The 17,289-nt window shown below is 44.5% G+C and overlaps 1 protein-coding gene across 1 annotated transcript; it reads left to right on the top strand.

Moving 5' to 3' along the window:
- Positions 1 to 318: 318 nt before the first annotated feature.
- On the top strand, positions 319 to 15,920 carry ak7a (adenylate kinase 7a). The gene is made up of 18 exons (XM_066677168.1): positions 319 to 422; positions 501 to 671; positions 1,880 to 1,988; positions 2,321 to 2,415; positions 2,502 to 2,612; positions 2,712 to 2,795; positions 3,546 to 3,634; positions 3,726 to 3,816; positions 5,161 to 5,238; positions 5,334 to 5,483; positions 8,411 to 8,539; positions 8,624 to 8,729; positions 8,805 to 8,933; positions 9,021 to 9,086; positions 11,912 to 12,109; positions 13,732 to 13,952; positions 15,427 to 15,585; positions 15,690 to 15,920. Exons 1-18 carry the CDS (start codon positions 345 to 347, stop codon positions 15,723 to 15,725), a joined length of 2,100 nt encoding a protein of 699 aa, XP_066533265.1. The 5' UTR covers positions 319 to 344; the 3' UTR covers positions 15,726 to 15,920.
- Positions 15,921 to 17,289: the final 1,369 nt, after the last annotated feature.

Below are 17,289 nucleotides of genomic sequence, written 5' to 3'. Positions count from 1 at the left end.
ACTGTAATAAAATTATTACAGATGAACAAATAAGTAAAGAGTTTTGGGTTTATTCAATGGTGGTCTTTAAGGCAAAGTAAAACCCACAAAATGTATAAAAAATTCACCATTACCAGTATTACATAAAAAGTCTCAAAAACAGTTGGTAGTTGTGAATAAAAGCAACATTTAATATGTAAACATTGCAAACCTTGGTTTTTAAAAACCAAACTGTCCCCTCAAATGAATCTAAATTACTGTTTAGACTTTTAAAAATATGTTTAGCAGGTTTTAAGAACAGTGGCCTCAAGTTTGTTGTGCTTAGCAACCAAGGACGAAACCATTCGCCTCGCAACGGGGGAAAGATGGCGACGGAGAGCCCCGTCTCTAAACGGATTTTCGTTAATTATTTAGATTCCTACTCGTCGAAATTCATCGCTAAGGTCAGCTTATGTGTAATTTGGCTATTAAACACATATTTAAGTGTCACTTGAGTGATTTCTGTGTGTTTTGTTGGTTAGTATCTGTCCACCTGTGCTGCCGGAGAGTCTCTGGATGAAGGCGAGGGAGAGGACGAGGAAAATAAAGTTTATAAAAAGGAAGATAATGTAAAAGACGGCCGCTTTCAGATCGTTGGAACGGTTAAAAGTAAAGATGATAAAGATAAACGTTTTGTGTTGGAGGAATATTCGGTGAGTTTGTTTTTTTAATCGTTTTCATAAAAATGAACCCCCCCCCCCTAAAAAAAATGGTTCTTGACCCAACGTCTCTTCACTTATTTGCAGCAGCCCCTTATGCCGCCTTTGCGTTTACTCTTTTTTCCCACTGTGTGTACAATGAGTTGGGATTGTTTTGAGGGCACTATTTAGCTCCATATTATTAGTACAAAATTATAAATTTAACAGAGACAAGCTTCTAATGCCTCAGGTGCCCCTAGCCTTCACCCTTCAAAAATGGAACAAAAATGAAACAACATATTTTCATTTCCAGCATACATAGAGCAATATTCACCATATCAAAATCTTCCAGCTTTAAGGGTTAACGTCATGCCTAAAGCCAAGTGTGGTTTAGAGGGGTACATAAAGCCACCCTGAGTTCTTAATCTCAATGTTTAAGCCATTGTGGCTGAATCCAATCCTTACAGTATGTTCCAACGTGTGTAAACCCTTTTACACTCAGTTACTAGCACAAAATGGCGGCAGCTTCACAATTAATACTGTTCAGAAGAAATTCTGAATAATGTGTCTACAAAGTTAGAAACACAGTGTACAAGGGTTGTTCTTAGGCACCACCAGAAGTGTATAGTAACTGATCACAATAAAGTTTACTGAGTCAAATGAATGTATTTTTATTTGTAATGTACTTCAGATCTGTTCAGATCATACACAGTGCCTCAGTAACATTTGCTTTCGTTGCTGACCAAGGTAAACTCTGTGTTGCCAAACCTAACGTATCCCATTTTATTTGAACTGTCCTGAAAATGGGACATATTACGAAATACTCTCAGTAATTTGGAGATGTGGAGCCAGCTAACATACAGGATAGGATCAAATTAGCCATTGTGATATTGATCCTCTCCTACTTTTTCTCCCACTTTTGCAATGGAGAAATGAGAGAACTGAGCAAAGACTGCTTAAACAAGAGCGTCAGTGTGCCTTGCTTGATGCTGCTCCTTGCTGTGTGCTCTGTGGCGGCTCATCATTTAAATTAACAGATGCTAAAACCAGCTGTTCTGAACCGGGGTTTTTAGACGGGTGAGAATACAGCTGTGGGGCGTGATCCTTGTGGTGTTTTGCCCAAGGCACATCACAGATGTTTCATTAAGAGCTTAGAACTGTGTTCACCGGGGGAAAAACAGTATAATATATATGCTTTACGTTTTTCGACCCCCTTCTTTCAGGCATTAAGCCGAGATGAGCTCCTACAGCGACTGATGGAGTGTGATGTGATTGTGTATAATATCTCAGAGGATGCCGAAGTGATTGATGAGGCATCATGGGCCATTTCAGGTGACCACTGCATGTCCAAGTTACTTTAGTGAAGTCACATATGGGTCTGTGTTATTTTTTGCTTTATTAAAAAGCTGGGTAGCAGGTTACTGTAGGTTATTAGGCTACATGACACCTTACAATAGCTGTTTAAAAAAAATGTATTGAAGATTATTCCACCAAGTGTCAGTCAGCGATCATAAAAGCTTCTTCAGTCAATTTCGGCCTACGAAGAGTTATAATGATGAGCCTTTATAAACGTTCATGGAGGTTTATGACAGTTACCATAATAGACTTGTGCAGGACTCGTAGCTTAATGAATGGTGATAAAAAGTTGTGTTTTCTCACTACAGCCCTCCACAGTGAGATCAAATACTTCACATCTCCCAAAATGTTCATACTGGTGTCCACACTGATGACATGGGCAATGACTAAACCGTCTGGTGGCGTGAGTGTCATCTTAACCAAACCACTACAACTCATTTAACGAAGGACACTGCTGTAGTTTACATCCTGTCTTACTCTGTTTCTCAGGATGATCCTGATATGCCTCTGACGGAAGACGACTACAGACGGAAAAGACCGCATCCTAACTTTAAAGCGCATGCAAGTGCAGAGAAGCTTGTTTTGAAGTTGGGGAAAACGGTACAGGCACATTAACGATGTTTTTTTATTCGTTATTTTTAATATTTATCTGTTTTGGCTACTTCTCAGTTTGTTTCCTAACTGAACCCTCTCTCTTAGAAAAAGTCCAAGCTCTCCACTTACGTCGTGGCTGCGGGTTTGCAGTACGGAATGGGCGAGGGCGTTTTCCACTTTTTCTTTAAGGTACTGTTACAAATGAAGCCTGTTTTCTTTTTCTTAGATGATTTGTTCAAAACGATTTTTTCTGGTGACAGTTCTGATATTGAAACCTTCAGTCTTAGCAGACACAGACATGATTTTAAAAAAACTACTGAGTTTTAAAATGAGCCTTACCTTTAAAATGAGTACTTCACCTCTTTTACTAACTTATAGATTCATTATCAGAACAACCCCCCTCTGAAGATCACGTGGGTCATAAAACTCTAGATGTTATTCATTCATTCATTCATTCATTATCTGTAACCTTTATCCAGTTCAGGGTCACGGTGGGTCCAGAGCCTACCTGGAATCATTGGGCGCAAGGCGGGAACACACCCTGGAGGGGGCGCCAGTCCTTCACAGGGCAACACACACACACATTCACTCACACACTTAAACCTACGGACACTTTTGAGTCGCCAATCCACCTACCAGCGTGTGCTTTTGGACTGTGGGAGGAAACCGGAGCACCCGGAGGAAACCCACGCAGACACAGGGAGAACACACCAACCTCTGTTGTTGCCATGTAACCTACGTTACGTTATGCTCTATTAGACTATAGTGGCATTGCCAGTTACATTTGTTACAGAATATGAACAATGATATTTTCAGACAGCTGAGGACTTTCGGATGGCCTTGACCTGATAAATGGTATCAACGGTGCAGTCTGTAATATCTCAGCTGTAGTGATATTAATGATGCGTGTGCTTTCTTGTTTCTGATCACATATCTCAGGAGTCTTGGCTGGGAAAGCTGAGCAGCATCCCTGTTTTTGGACCAGCTATGAATGTCATTCCTACCATCCATGTCTACGATCTGGCTGGGTTAGTGCAACTAATCAAAAACCACTTTTTATTTCAGGTCCATCTTTTATTTGGTTTTACTTTAAATAGACAATTTTATCTGTATTTCCAGGATAATACAAAACATCATTGATCACAAACCCACAACACACTACCTGGTAGCTGTGGATGACTCCAAGAATACACTTGAGGACATCGTAAAGGTAGGTGCTCTGTCATCTTGAAGGAACCCATATTAAAAAAGTGACAACTACAGATTGTTTTGAAGTTATTGCTTGAAGTTAAATGTCACTAAAATGAATATATTTTTATATATTCAGTAAATGTACAGGGTGGGCCATTTATATGGATACACCTTAATAAAATGGGAATGGTTGGTGATATTAACTTCCTGTTTGTGGCACATTAGTATATGGGAGGGGGGAAAATTTTCAAGATGGGTGGTGACCATGGCGGCCATTTTGAAGTCGGCCATTTTGGATCCAACTTCTGTTTTTTTCAATGGTAAGAGGGTCACGTGACACATCAAACTTATTGGGAATTTCACAAGAAAAACAATGGTGTTGGTTTTAACGTAACTTTATTCTTTCATGAGTTATTAACAAGTTTCTGACCACTTATAAAATGTGTTCAAAGTGCTGCCCATTGTGTTGGATTGTCAGTGCAACCCTCTTCTCCCACTCTTCACACACTGATAGCAACACCGCAGGAGAAATGCTAGCACAGGCTTCCAGTATCCGTAGTTTCAGGTGCTTGAAAAGTTTCCCCCCTCCCATATAATAATGTGCCACAAATGTGAAGACATCTTATAAGTGGTCAGAAACTTGTAAATAACTTATGAAAGAATAAAGTTACGTTAAAACACCATTACGTTATGTTAAAGCACACGATTGTTTTTCTTGTGAAATTCCCAATAAGTTTGATGTGTCACATGACCTTCTTCCCATTGAAAAAACAAACGTTGGATCCAAAATGGCCGACTTCAAAATGGCCGCCATGGTCACCACCCATCTTGAAAAGTTTCCCCCCTTCCATATACTAATGTACCACAAACAGGAAGTTAATATCACCAACCATTCCCATTTTATTAAGGTGTATCCATATAAATGGCCCACCCTATATTATATATTTTATATATTCAGTAGTATTCAGTGATCAGACATAGCATTAAAACAAATTAGTTTCTACACTGATTGTCCATCTTTCCATATATGTAGTGTTGTAGTTCTACAATTACAGACTGTAGTTCATTTGTTAGCCTCCATTACCCTGTTATAAATAATGTTTCTACATTGGCTTTTAGGACAACACTCATTTACGTATTCCAGTCTTAAAGGCACTTTAAAAAACAGCCTGTTAAATTCTAAGGAATGAACAGGTCTGAAATGGTTATGTAAAATGTTAATTTCAGTTATGATGCTTAAATCTCTCAGATATTGTAAGTGGAGTTCAGTGAATGATAAAATATAGCTTGTGGGTCCTTTAAGGGAACAAGACAAAGGTCTTTTGCGTTTAATTTATTTCTGCTTCTCTCCTCCATCCTCAAGGCCATTGCATTTGTGCTGGGTCCTGAAGAAATAAAAAAAGTCCCAAAAGATGATGCATACCTCACTCAGGAACTTACGGTGCGCCTGTTTTGACATTGTGACATTTGTTTACGCAAAGTTTAATGTGTTAATCTGGCTTTGTGAAGATGTATATTTATGGTTCATGTCCCCAGAAAACAGACGTAGATCAGCTAAGCCTGAATCTCAGGATTGAGCCTGTTTTGCTGAGAGATGTGTTCAGTCTGCGCTGGGTGTGTGAATCTGGAATCATCGACAATGTGAGCCGTGTTGTGGAGGAGTACAGACAGACCAGGCGGCTTCTGGTGAGTGTCAACGTGAAGATGACTCCGTAATACATTCAAAGATATCCAAAGGTTTGTAGAAGTCACTTGTAATCATTCATTCATTCATTCATTCATTCATTATCTGTAATCGCTAATCCAGTTCAGGGTCACGGTGGGTCCAGAGCCTACCTGGAATCAGTCCTTCACAGGGCAACACACACACTCACACATTCATTCACACCTACAGACACTTTTAAGTCACCAATCCACCTACCAACGTATGTTTTTGGACTGTGGGAGGAAACTGGAGCACCCGGAGGAAACCCACGCAGACACAGGGAGAACACACCACACTCCTCACAGACAGTCACCCGGAGGAAACCCAAGCAGATACAGAGAGAACACATCACACTCCTCACAGACAGTCATCCGGAGGAAACCCACGCAGACACAGGGAGAACACACCACACTCCTCACAGACAGTCACCCGGAGGAAACCCACGCAGACACAGGGAGAACACACCACACTCCTCACAGACAGTCACCCGGAGGAAACCCACGCAGACACAGGGAGAACACACCACACTCCTCACAGACAGTCACCCGGAGGAAACCCACGCAGACACAGGGAGAACACACCACACTCCTCACAGACAGTCACCCGGAGGAAACCCACGCAGACACAGAGAGAACACACCACACTCCTCACAGACAGTCACCCGGAGGAAACCCACGCAGACACAGGGAGAACACACCACACTCCTCACAGACAGTCACCCGGAGGAAACCCACGCAGACACAGGGAGAACACACCACACTCCTCACAGACAGTCACCCGGAGGAAACCCACGCAGACACGGAGAACACACCACACTCCTCACAGACAGTCACCCGGAGGAAACCCATGCAGACACAGGGAGAACACACCACACTCCTCACAGACAATCACCCAGAGGAAACCCATGCAGACACAGGGAGAACACACCACACTCCTCACAGACAGTCAACCGGAGGAAACCCACGCAGACACAGGGAGAACACACCACACTCCTCACAGACAGTCACCCGGAGGAAACCCACGCAGACACAGGAAGAACACACCACACTCCTCACAGACAGTCACACGGAGGAAACCCACGTAGACACAGAGAGTACACACCACGCTCCTCACAGACAGTCACCCGGAGGAAACCCACGCAGACACAGGGAGAACACACCACACTCCTCACAGACAGTCACCCGGAGGAAACCCACGCAGACACAGGGAGAACACACCACACTCCTCACAGTCAGTCACCCGGTGACCCGGTGGTCCAGAGTCTCTGGCTTTTCAGTTTTGTCTAAAAAAAAAAGAAAAGCTGGCGTATAAACTGCCCCATACCACGGCGTGCAGACTAAAGGACCACAATTTGGTTTGACCAAAAATGGCGGTCTTGATCTGGATCAGACTGAAACAAGGTTCAGTTCGGGTGGAATGTGAAAACACTTTTATTTGGATGGTTTGGATTTTCAGACCTGTTACAGGAAGTCAACCAGGAAGCAAGAATATTATCATTTTATTTTCATCAACACTTTGCTCTTCTGAATCACCCAACATAAAACCTTACACTCCTGTTGGATAGATTACCTGGGTAACTGGGGTAATGTTATTTCACTAAAGGATGTCTGTAATGTTTACAAATCATTCATACAGGATATGATATCTCACTATAAATGACATGAAATGAAATCACTGCCTTCTCTCCAGAAAAGTCCAGAAATCCTGTACATTTCTTACCATATGCATACCATTGTGTCTTACTAAAAACCTGTGTGTCTTCTGAGTTTTAATGTTCACGGTTGTACACATGAGGGAGAAAAACACATAACACCCCTGACACACCTGTGGTCCTGGTTTTTATGTTGTGTGTTATTGTAATAAACACAAAGCTCCAATTTAAACAGCTTTGATTCTAACTGAGCTGCGGCTTTATCCCAAATTACGCACTAGCACAGTGGTTCCCAAAGTTAGGGGCAGTGTGGAGCTACGTTTTCTAACTGCTGAGGAGGTACGGGTTCATCAAGACAAATTAAACATATACATAATGGATGTCACTTGTAGTAAATCCCCTGTAAACATGATTTCCCTTCATTTTAGAAGAAACATTGGATGAGTGAAATCTGTAAACAGTTCCTCCCTCCAGTCACATTTATTTAAAACATTCTTTTGAATTGTACCTAAATAAAAAAGCAATGTCAGAGTGGCTCAGCAGTGCACTGGGGGTCAAAGGTCTGGTCCTTGCCGTGAGTCACTGTTTGTTTGACGCTTGGTGTGGTCTCCCAGTGTCATATGCCCGGTGGCACGGGGGCTTAGTGGTGAGCACATTCGCCTCTCAGTGCTGGGATCTTGGGTTCAAGTACCATCTGGGTGGAGATTACGTGTTCTCCCTGTGTCTGCGTGGGTTTCCTCCGGGGGCTCCGGTTTCTTCCCACAGTCCAAAAACATGGAGGGTAGGTGAATTGACTTCTGCGTGTGAGTGAATGTGTGTGCCTAGATATGGATTAGCGTTCTGTCCTGTGTGAAACCCTAGTGCCCGATGCAGTCCTCCAGGTGAACGGTCGTTCCTGGTCGAGAGTACGCTGTGCGCGTTTGGCTGCCGCTTCTCGCCAGTGTGTGTGTATGTGGATAGAGTGTTCTGAGCAGTGTGAATTGTAAAGTGTCCTTGGGTCTAGAAAGGCGCTATATAAGTGTAACGATAGATAGCTAGATCTGCCCATCCGCTGGGGTTTGTGCTGGTGAAAGTGCTCCCAGAGCCAGTCCCAAGCTCAGGTGGGATGCGAGGGTTGCATCCAATTGATCCTCACAGGAGCTGCCAAAAGTCAAATGACAAATATAATCAAACAAATTTGTGTAGTGGTGAAATGTAGCATTGAGAACACTTCATAATTGTTGTTATTGTTTACTGTATTTATTGACTTTCTTCTAGCCAATCAAGATCTGTCTTCTTGGCCCCCCTGCTGTTGGGAAGTCTTCAGTGGCAGTACGACTGTGTGATCATTATAAAGTCCATCATATCAGAGTCAAGGAGGCCATTGAGGAGAAGATAAAGCTGCTGGTCAGTGGGATCCATCACCGAAGTTCTTGGCTGCAACATTTTGACTTCTTGTCATGGGTGATACATGTTTGACATTTGTATTAGGAGCAAATGCTGCAGTGGGGTGATGGAGAAAATGACAATGAGGAAGCGTTACAGATGGCTCAGGAGCTGCTGGGCTCTCTGAAGGACAGTCTGTCTCAAAATGCAGGTACAAGTTACTCTCCTAAAAAGCAAGTGCACTGACCTTGTGAATAGCAGGTGATTTTGTCACTTGTCTGTGTAGAAAAGCTGGATGACCAGAATGTTTTGCACGTCATCCGAGAGAAGCTCAGTTCAAAGCCTTGTAGGAATCAAGGCTTTGTCTTGAATGGCTACCCCCTGACATACGAACAAGCTAAAAAAATTTTCTATGGTGAGGTACTTTAATTTGATTCTATTTATATCCACTTATTAATTTTATAGATTTTTAACCTCTCTGAACCTCTCTAATGTGTCTCAGATGAGGACATGGAACAGGAGGACTCCCGATCTAAACTGCCACCGTATAACAAGAAGATAATACCAGGTAAATTCATATTAATGAGTAATTCATATTCATTCCTGGACAAGACATAATGAATAATAAGCAAACAGTTACAGGGTTAAATGTGCCACGGATGGGTTAAATGCACAGTCTCAGTTTTGTATTGCCACAGTGAATGACTTTAGAGGTATTCTTCATTCTTCTCATGTGTTTACCATTATCATTCATTATCCTTATCCAGTTCAGGGTCACGGTGGGTCCAGAGCCTACCTGGAATCATTGGGCGCAAGGCGGGAACACACCCTGGAGGGGGCGCCAGTCCTTCACAGGGCAACACACACTCACACATTCACTCAAACACTCACACCTACGGACACTTTTGAGTCGCCAATCCACCTACCAATGTGTGTTTTTGGACTGTGGGAGGAAACCGGAGCACCCGGAGGAAACCCACGCAGACACAGAGAGAACACACCACACTCCTCACAGACAGTCACCCGGAGGAAACCCATGCAGACACAGAGAGAACACACCACACTCCTCACAGACATTCACCAAGAGGAAACCCACGCAGACACAGGGAGAACACACCACACTCCTCACACACAGTCACCCAGAGGAAACCCACGCAGACACAGAGAGAACACACCACACTCCTCACAGACAGTCACCCAGAGGAAACCCACGCAGACACAGGTAGAACATACCACACTCCTCACAGACAGTCACCCAGAGGAAACCCATGCAGAGACAGGGAGAACACACCACACTCCTCACAGACAGTCACCCGGAGGAAACCCACGCAGACACAGGGAGAACACACCACACTCCTCACAGACAGTCACCCGGAGGAAACCCACGCAGACACAGGGAGAACACACCACACTCCTCACAGACATTCACCCAGAGATAACCCACACAGACACAGAGAGAACACACCACACTCCTCACAGACAGTCACCCGGAGGAAACCCACGCAGACACAGGGAGAACACACCACACTCCTCACAGACAGTCACCCGGAGGAAACCCACGCAGACACAGGGAGAACACACCACACTCCTCACAGACATTCACCCGGAGGAAACCCATGCAGACACAGGGAGAAAACACCACACTCCTCACAGACAGTCACCCGGAGGAAACCCACGCAGACACAGGAAGAAAACACCACACTCCTCACAGACAGTCACCCAGAGGAAACCCACGCAGACACAGGGAGAACACACCACACTCCTCACAGACAGTCACCCGGAGGAAACCCATGCAGACACAGGGAGAACACACCACACTCCTCACAGACATTCACCCAGAGGAAACCCACACAGACACAGAGAGAACACACACCACACTCCTCACAGACAGTCACCCGGAGGAAACCCACACAGACACAGGGAGAACACACTACACTCCTCACACACAGTCACCCGGTGGAAACCCACGCAGACACAGGGAGAACACACCACACTCCTCACAGACAGTCACCCGGAGGAAACCCACGCAGACACAGGAAGAACACACCACACTCCTCACACACAGTCACCCGGTGGAAACCCACGCAGACACAGAGAGAACACACCACACTCCTCACAGACAGTCACCCGGAGGAAACCCACACAGACACAGGGAAAACACACCACACTCCTCACACACAGTCACCCGGAGGAAACCCATGCAGACACAGTGAGAACGCACCACACTCCTCACACACAGTCACCCGGTGGAAACCCACGCAGACACAGGGAGAACACACCACACTCCTCACAGACAGTCACCCGGAGGAAACCCACGCAGACACAGGAAGAACACACCACACTCCTCACACACAGTCACCCGGTGGAAACCCACGCAGACACAGAGAGAACACACCACACTCCTCACAGACATTCACCCAGAGGAAACCCACGCAGACACAGGGAAAACACACCACACTCCTCACACACAGTCACCCGGAGGAAACCCACGCAGACACAGTGAGAATGCACCACACTCCTCACACACAGTCACCCGGTGGAAACCCACGCAGACACAGGGAGAACACACCACACTCCTCACACACAGTCACCTGGGGCTGTGTGACTGCGACACCTACCTGCTGCACCATCGTGCCGCCTTCATGTGATCACCTTGAACATATTTGTTACGGATGCATCAATATTCATCCGGGTCAGGACTGATTTCTGGATTTGTTTCTGGTTAATAACAACGTGTAATCATTTGTAAAATATAGGAACTGAGATCAACTTCACCTAGAGTAGAATTCAGGAGAAATTGTGAATAAAGAGAATATTATATATACAGATTGTGAGTTTGATGCTTGTAATGCCACTGCAGTCTATAGCTGGGAGTGCTAGCCAGTGCAATGCTAGCCAATGTGAGCATGTGTTTGCCAGCTTAACACAACTGAGCCAGCATGTTGAGCTCTAATGACCTTGTGAAAGGTACAGTACACAGTGCTGCCACAAACCTTTAGGGTCCTAGGGTTATGGGTTTGGACTCCACTTCAAGTCACAAAGGATTGTGGTGTGTTCTCCCTGTGTCTGCATGTGTTTCCTCCAAGTGCTTTGGCTTTATTCCACAGTCCAAAAACACATTATTAGTTGCATTGGTTATACAAAACGTCCTCATTAGTATGAGTGTGTGATACCCCGTGATGGACTAGTGTCCCGTCCACTGTGTGTTCCTGCCTTTCTCCCAATGATTCCAGGTAGGCTCCAGACCCACAATGAACAGGATGAAGTGGTTACAGAAGATGAATGAATGAATGAAAGAATGATTTTGATATCTTTGAGTATCCCTCATTTCTTTCTCAACTTACTGTGTATCAGTGCTCTCGCCATCTGCTGTTTTTGTCTATTTCTTTGCAGAGTACATCTTCTCACTGGACGCCACTGATGAGTTTCTAAAAGAGAGGGTCCAGAACCTTCCACAGGGCCTAGCGGAGGAGATGCACTACACTCAGGAGGAGTTCCTCAAACGCCTTTCCGCCTTTAGAGAGGCGAACACAGAGGACGAAACAGTGCTCAACTACTTTGACGAGCTTGAAATCCACCCTGAACACATAGGTGACTGTTCGTAGCCCACGAGGGCCCGTGGCAACACGTGTCACAAACCCTTTATAAAGTCGGGAAAGGTCCCTACACAGCTTTATCTCTTCCTTTATCATTTCCTGAATGTCCTGTATTTAGTCACATGACAGTTTGTGAAGTTGAGTACATGTGACCTCGTTTACAGGATGAGGGTGTGCTTGCTGAGTACATAGACAACATAGAAATACTTATTTTAAAAGCATATTTTTGTTTCTTAAAGGCTAAGCACCACTTAATGGACCTCCATGAATATTCCACATTATTGTAGTTACTGACAGATATAAGTATGAATTAAAATGAAAATAGCAGCTTAATTTGCTTTAAAACTGACAATTTTATTAAATTGACGGAAAAACCCGAGCTCGCTACAGAAATTCTTGAACGTGACCGTGCGTCACTGGTGGACAACAGCTGAACAACGCCGCGGTAAAACACCGTTATGACTGACTGTTATGACAGTATCTAGCTAAATAACCAACATTATTCATGACAATAGCCTAGCAATAAGCTAAACTCAAATGTAGACGTACCGTTTTTCTTGTAAATGTGATCGAAGTCGAACTCGAATTCATCCGACACTATAAACCTCCGTAATGCAGCTACGTAGCCGAGTATAATCTGAGACACCGAGTTTAGCGAGTCAAGCTAACGTTAACTAACACCAACTAAAACAGGCGAAGTGAGTGTCCTTACCCTGTTTACCTCCATGTTACAGAGGCTCTTGAACACCTTTCGTTGGTGTCCTTACATGCCCATATTGTTGGAAAAGCGCCAGTGAAATGAGCTACAGATAACGGAGTGAGCGGATGGTCCTTTCCAAAGTGCCCGTTTAAAGTTGACAAATTTAGTCCATTTTCTGGATATTTTGGGATCTTTGGGTCATTTGTTCACAGATGTCCCACTGTACATTGAATGATTGCAGCCAAAAACAACACACCTTTTCGTCATTTTGCATTAAATTAAGTGCAGCTTCTAGAGTTGTTGTCCACCATCTACGTCACAGGCAAGACGCCTATTAGAGTTTCCCAACACCGTTGGGGGGGGGGGGGACCAACGCTCTTTTAAACCTTTTTCCTTCAATTAGTAAGAAATAACATGTTTTCTGACTATCAATAAACACAAGTTAGGAACTCAAACTCCACTGTATTTATTTGTTTGACACTTTCATAGAGCTGGGGCTTAGCCTTTAAAGGTGTGTTCCAACTTTTTTTAAACAATTCAAAGGCTTTAGTGATCCCCATGTCAAGAACAAAACACTGAAATACAACCTACAAAATAGTTATGTTTGTTACATTAGGTTCTTAACAGCAAAAAAAGGAACTTGTACATCACTGCCATTGTTGTAACAGACCAGTCACACTTGTGCCTCCTGCCACATTGAGTTGTTAAGTGCTTTTAGAGTAACTGTTAAGTAAGTAAGCAAATTTCCTTATGTGGTTTCTGAGGTTGTGTGGTATATACGTATCTATAAAGAATGGACTGAAAGTCATCACACGATTAAGCAGCCTTCCTCAAGCAAAATTAATATTGCATTTTGTCCATTTTTATTTAATCGTATCCTATTTCTAACAGGAGTGTGGGTTGTTTTTTTCCCCCAGAGATCAACAGTGTCGATGATACAGAGTATAAAGCTGTGATTGAGAAGATAATCCAGATTGTGGGAGGGGCTATGAACTATGGCCCCAGCCCTGAAGAGCAGGCAGAAGAGGACAGAAAAAGAGCTGCTGAGAGACACCAGCAGTTTATAGAGGAGACAGCCGAGAGAGAGGTCAGGGAGGCAGAGGAGAGGGCCAGAATGACCATCCTGCAGGAGCAATGGGTAAGGAATCAGGTAGAGGTTATAATCTCCGCAAGTACTTAAGATTATCCATTTAACCGAAGCCTGATTTCAGTCTGGAATTTCATGTTTCGTTTTACATTTTCACTCCTGCTAATGGAACAGATATCTAAATGGCCCTGACCAACATTGTCCAACTTTATTTAACTTGACCCTGAAATAAGTCATGTACATTTGGGCACCTATATTTTTCCACAGTTTTAAAGGAATATTCATTCATTGTCCGGTTCAGGGTCGCAGTGGGTCCGAAGCCTACCTGGAATCATTGGAGTGTGGTGTGTTCTCCCTGTGTCTGCGTGGGTTTCCTCCGGGTGACTGTCTGTGAGGAGTGTGGTGTGTTCTCCCTGTGTCTGCGTGGGTTTCCTCTGGGAGACTGTGAGGAGTGTGGTGTGTTCTCCCTGTGTCTGCGTGGGTTTCCTCTGGGAGACTGTCTGTGAGGAGTGTGGTGTGTTCTCCCTGTGTCTGTGTGGGTTTCCTCCGGGTGACTGTCTGTAAGGAGTGGGGTGTGTTCTCTCTGTGTCTACGTGGGTTTCCTCTGGGTGACTGTCTGTGAGGTGTGTGGTGTGTTCTCTCTGTGTCTGCGTGGGTTTCCTCCGGGTGACTGTCTGTAAGGAGTGGGGTGTGTTCTCTCTGTGTCTACATGGGTTTCCTCCGGGTGACTGTCTGTGAGGAGTGTGGTGTGTTCTCCCTGTGTCTGCGTGGGTTTCTTCCGGGTGCTCCAGGGTAGGTTCCCGTCTTCCAGCCAGTGATTCCAGGTGGGCTCTGGACCCACCGAGACCCTGAACTGGATAAGAGGTTACAGACATTGAATGAATAAATAAAAATTATAGGAAGTGCTTTATATCTAAATAATAAATCTCTGTTATTCCACTTTTTTTTTATTAAATGGAGGAATAAATTCAGCACCAGATTTTTATGTATTTTAGAGATTAACATAACTGACAAAACATTACTGGTGATATGTAATTTTGCATTTGCTAAGAAACTGAAGCTGTACGCATCTCATTTCAAGAAAATGTCAAGTTTTCCAAGAGAAACAAGCTTATTTTTACATGTTTATACAGACTCATAAAAACAACTGGGAAAAATCCCACAGCAATGCAGAATGACTGTAACATTGGGCACGATTACTCGACTAAATGAGCCGTTAATCAACGGTAAAGCAGCTGTTACCTAACATGGCTTTAACATCCCTTGTTTAGGGTATCAAATAAAATCCAGCTGCTGAAACTCCCTCCCCACAAAGGTCCAAAATCAATATTTCATATTTCAGTAATGTTTATTGACCATTTTCAAAGTAGGATCTGAATTGTCAGAAACTGGACACAATTCCAGACCGAAACGCCCCTCTGTCCGCACCCGGTGCTGCCTGGTTAAGACAGAACCCTGTTCCACTTCAGTGTACACGATGTACAGATATGGATGACACATCTCATACACTGTTGGGTCTCTCTAGAACAGGAATGTGAAGGAGGTAAAGAAGCAAGAGGGTGAGCTGTTGGAGACTCGCTCTATTCCCATGAGACACTACCTAATGAAGTATGTGATACCAACACTGACCCAGGGGCTGCTGGAGTGCTGCAAGGCGAAACCTGAAGATCCTGTTGACTTTCTGGTACTGGGTTTATTTTGCCGTATTCTTTCCTTCTGTTCTATTCCTTTTCTTTCTTATTGTACTGATATAGCTCTGAAAGTCTATCGTTTTGATCTGTGTTTCAGGCAGAATACCTTTTTAGGAACAACATGGAAGACTAGCTGTCTGCACTTGACCTGATCCAGAACAGCAGTAACACTGTGTGTGTTCAGAAATATCATCGATTAATTCCTCAAAGTTTAGTTTTTGCAACTTTTATGATGATATCTTTAAGTGATAAAAATAAACTAGTTATTTCTTCCAATTAAAATGTTATTTCACAGAACGGTGGCACAGGCCAAGGCTGGTGAGTGCATTATTCAATGTGTATTATTCATTCATTCATTCATTGAATGCTTATCCAGTTCAGGGTCGCGGTGGGTCCAGAGCCTACCTGGAATCATTGGGCGCAAGGCGGGAATACACCCTGGAGGGGGCGCCAGTGCTTCACAGGGCAACACAAACTCACACACTCACACCTATGGACACTTTTGAGTCGCCAATCCACCTACCAATGTGTGTTTTTGGACTGTGGGAGGAAACCGGAGCACCTAGAGGAAACCCACTCAGACACAGGGAGAACACACCACACTCCTCACAGACAGTCACCCCGAGGAAACCCACGCAGACACAGGGAGAACACACCAAACTCCTCACAGACAGTCACCCGGAGGAAACCCACACAGACACAGGGAGAACACACCAAACTCCTCACAGACAGTCACCCGGAGGAAACCCACGCAGACACAGGGAGAACACACCACACTCCTCATAGACAGTCACCCGGAGTGGGAATTCGAACCCACAACCTCCAGGCCCCTGCAGCTGTGTGACTGCAACACTACCTGCTGCACCACCGTGCCACCCACTGTGTATTATTATTATTATTATTATTGATGTTGCAAACCCCTTTATCTGCTCAAATTAAATGTTTAATTCCCTGCCCAGTGTAGTTAGTTAACATGCTTCAACCTCACACAGGTTTACAGCCAATGCTCTTCTGGATGCAACCCTCCCTTTCACCCGGGTTAGGAACAGGCACCAAGAACATTTTCCCCCCAGTACTGGCTTTTAAACTGCCTTAGGTGGGGGTTTCCACAGTTTACTTGGATATATCTTCAGTTTTGTGGTCCTCATCTTTGCAAATCTGTCTTTCAGTGTCCAGTGCCCTTCAGTCCTTCCGGGGTCAGTTTAGAGCATCTGCAATCTCCGTTCTCAGGCCATAGGAATCAGCTCTTTAATGGTTAAATTGAGGTTATATTTGCCTGCTCTGACCAGCCTTTCCTCAATCTCTGGTGATTTGGTTCCAGTTGATTTTCTCAGGGGGCGGCACGGTTGAGCAGCAGGTAGTGTCGCAGTCACACAGCTCCATGCCTGGAGGTTGTGGGTTCGATTCCCGCTCCGGGTGACTGTCTGTGAGGAGTGTCTCCCTGTGTCTGCGTGGGTTTCCTCCGGGTGCTCCGGTTTTCTCCCACAGTCCAAAAACACACGTTGGTAGGTGGATTGTTGACTCAAAAGTGTCCATAGGTGTGAGTGAATGTATGTGTGTCTGTGTTGCCCTGTGAAGGACTGGCGCCCCCTCCAGGGTGTATTCCCGCCTTGCGCCCAATGATTCCAGGTAGGCTCTGGACCCACCGCGACCCTGAACTGGATAAGGGTTACAGATAATGAATGAATGAATGAATG

The sequence above is a fragment of the Hoplias malabaricus genome, chromosome 7 (assembly GCF_029633855.1).
Source record: "Hoplias malabaricus isolate fHopMal1 chromosome 7, fHopMal1.hap1, whole genome shotgun sequence".
Classification (NCBI taxonomy): Eukaryota; Metazoa; Chordata; class Actinopteri; order Characiformes; family Erythrinidae; genus Hoplias; species Hoplias malabaricus.
Note: the sequence above shows the minus strand (reverse complement) of the source record. Positions and strands in the feature narration are given on the sequence as shown.

What these genes read in the sequence shown, in the direction of transcription:
- ak7a (XM_066677168.1), top strand. Translation starts at nt 345, where the DNA reads ATGGCGACGGAGAGCCCCGTCTCTAAACGGATTTTCGTTAATTATTTA. An exon ending in TAACAAGAAGATAATACCAG is followed by an intron (nt 9,087 to 11,911) that starts GTAAATTCATAT and finishes ATTTCTTTGCAG; the next exon opens with AGTACATCTTCTCACTGGAC. An exon ending in AAGATCCTGTTGACTTTCTG is followed by an intron (nt 15,586 to 15,689) that starts GTACTGGGTTTA and finishes TCTGTGTTTCAG; the next exon opens with GCAGAATACCTTTTTAGGAA.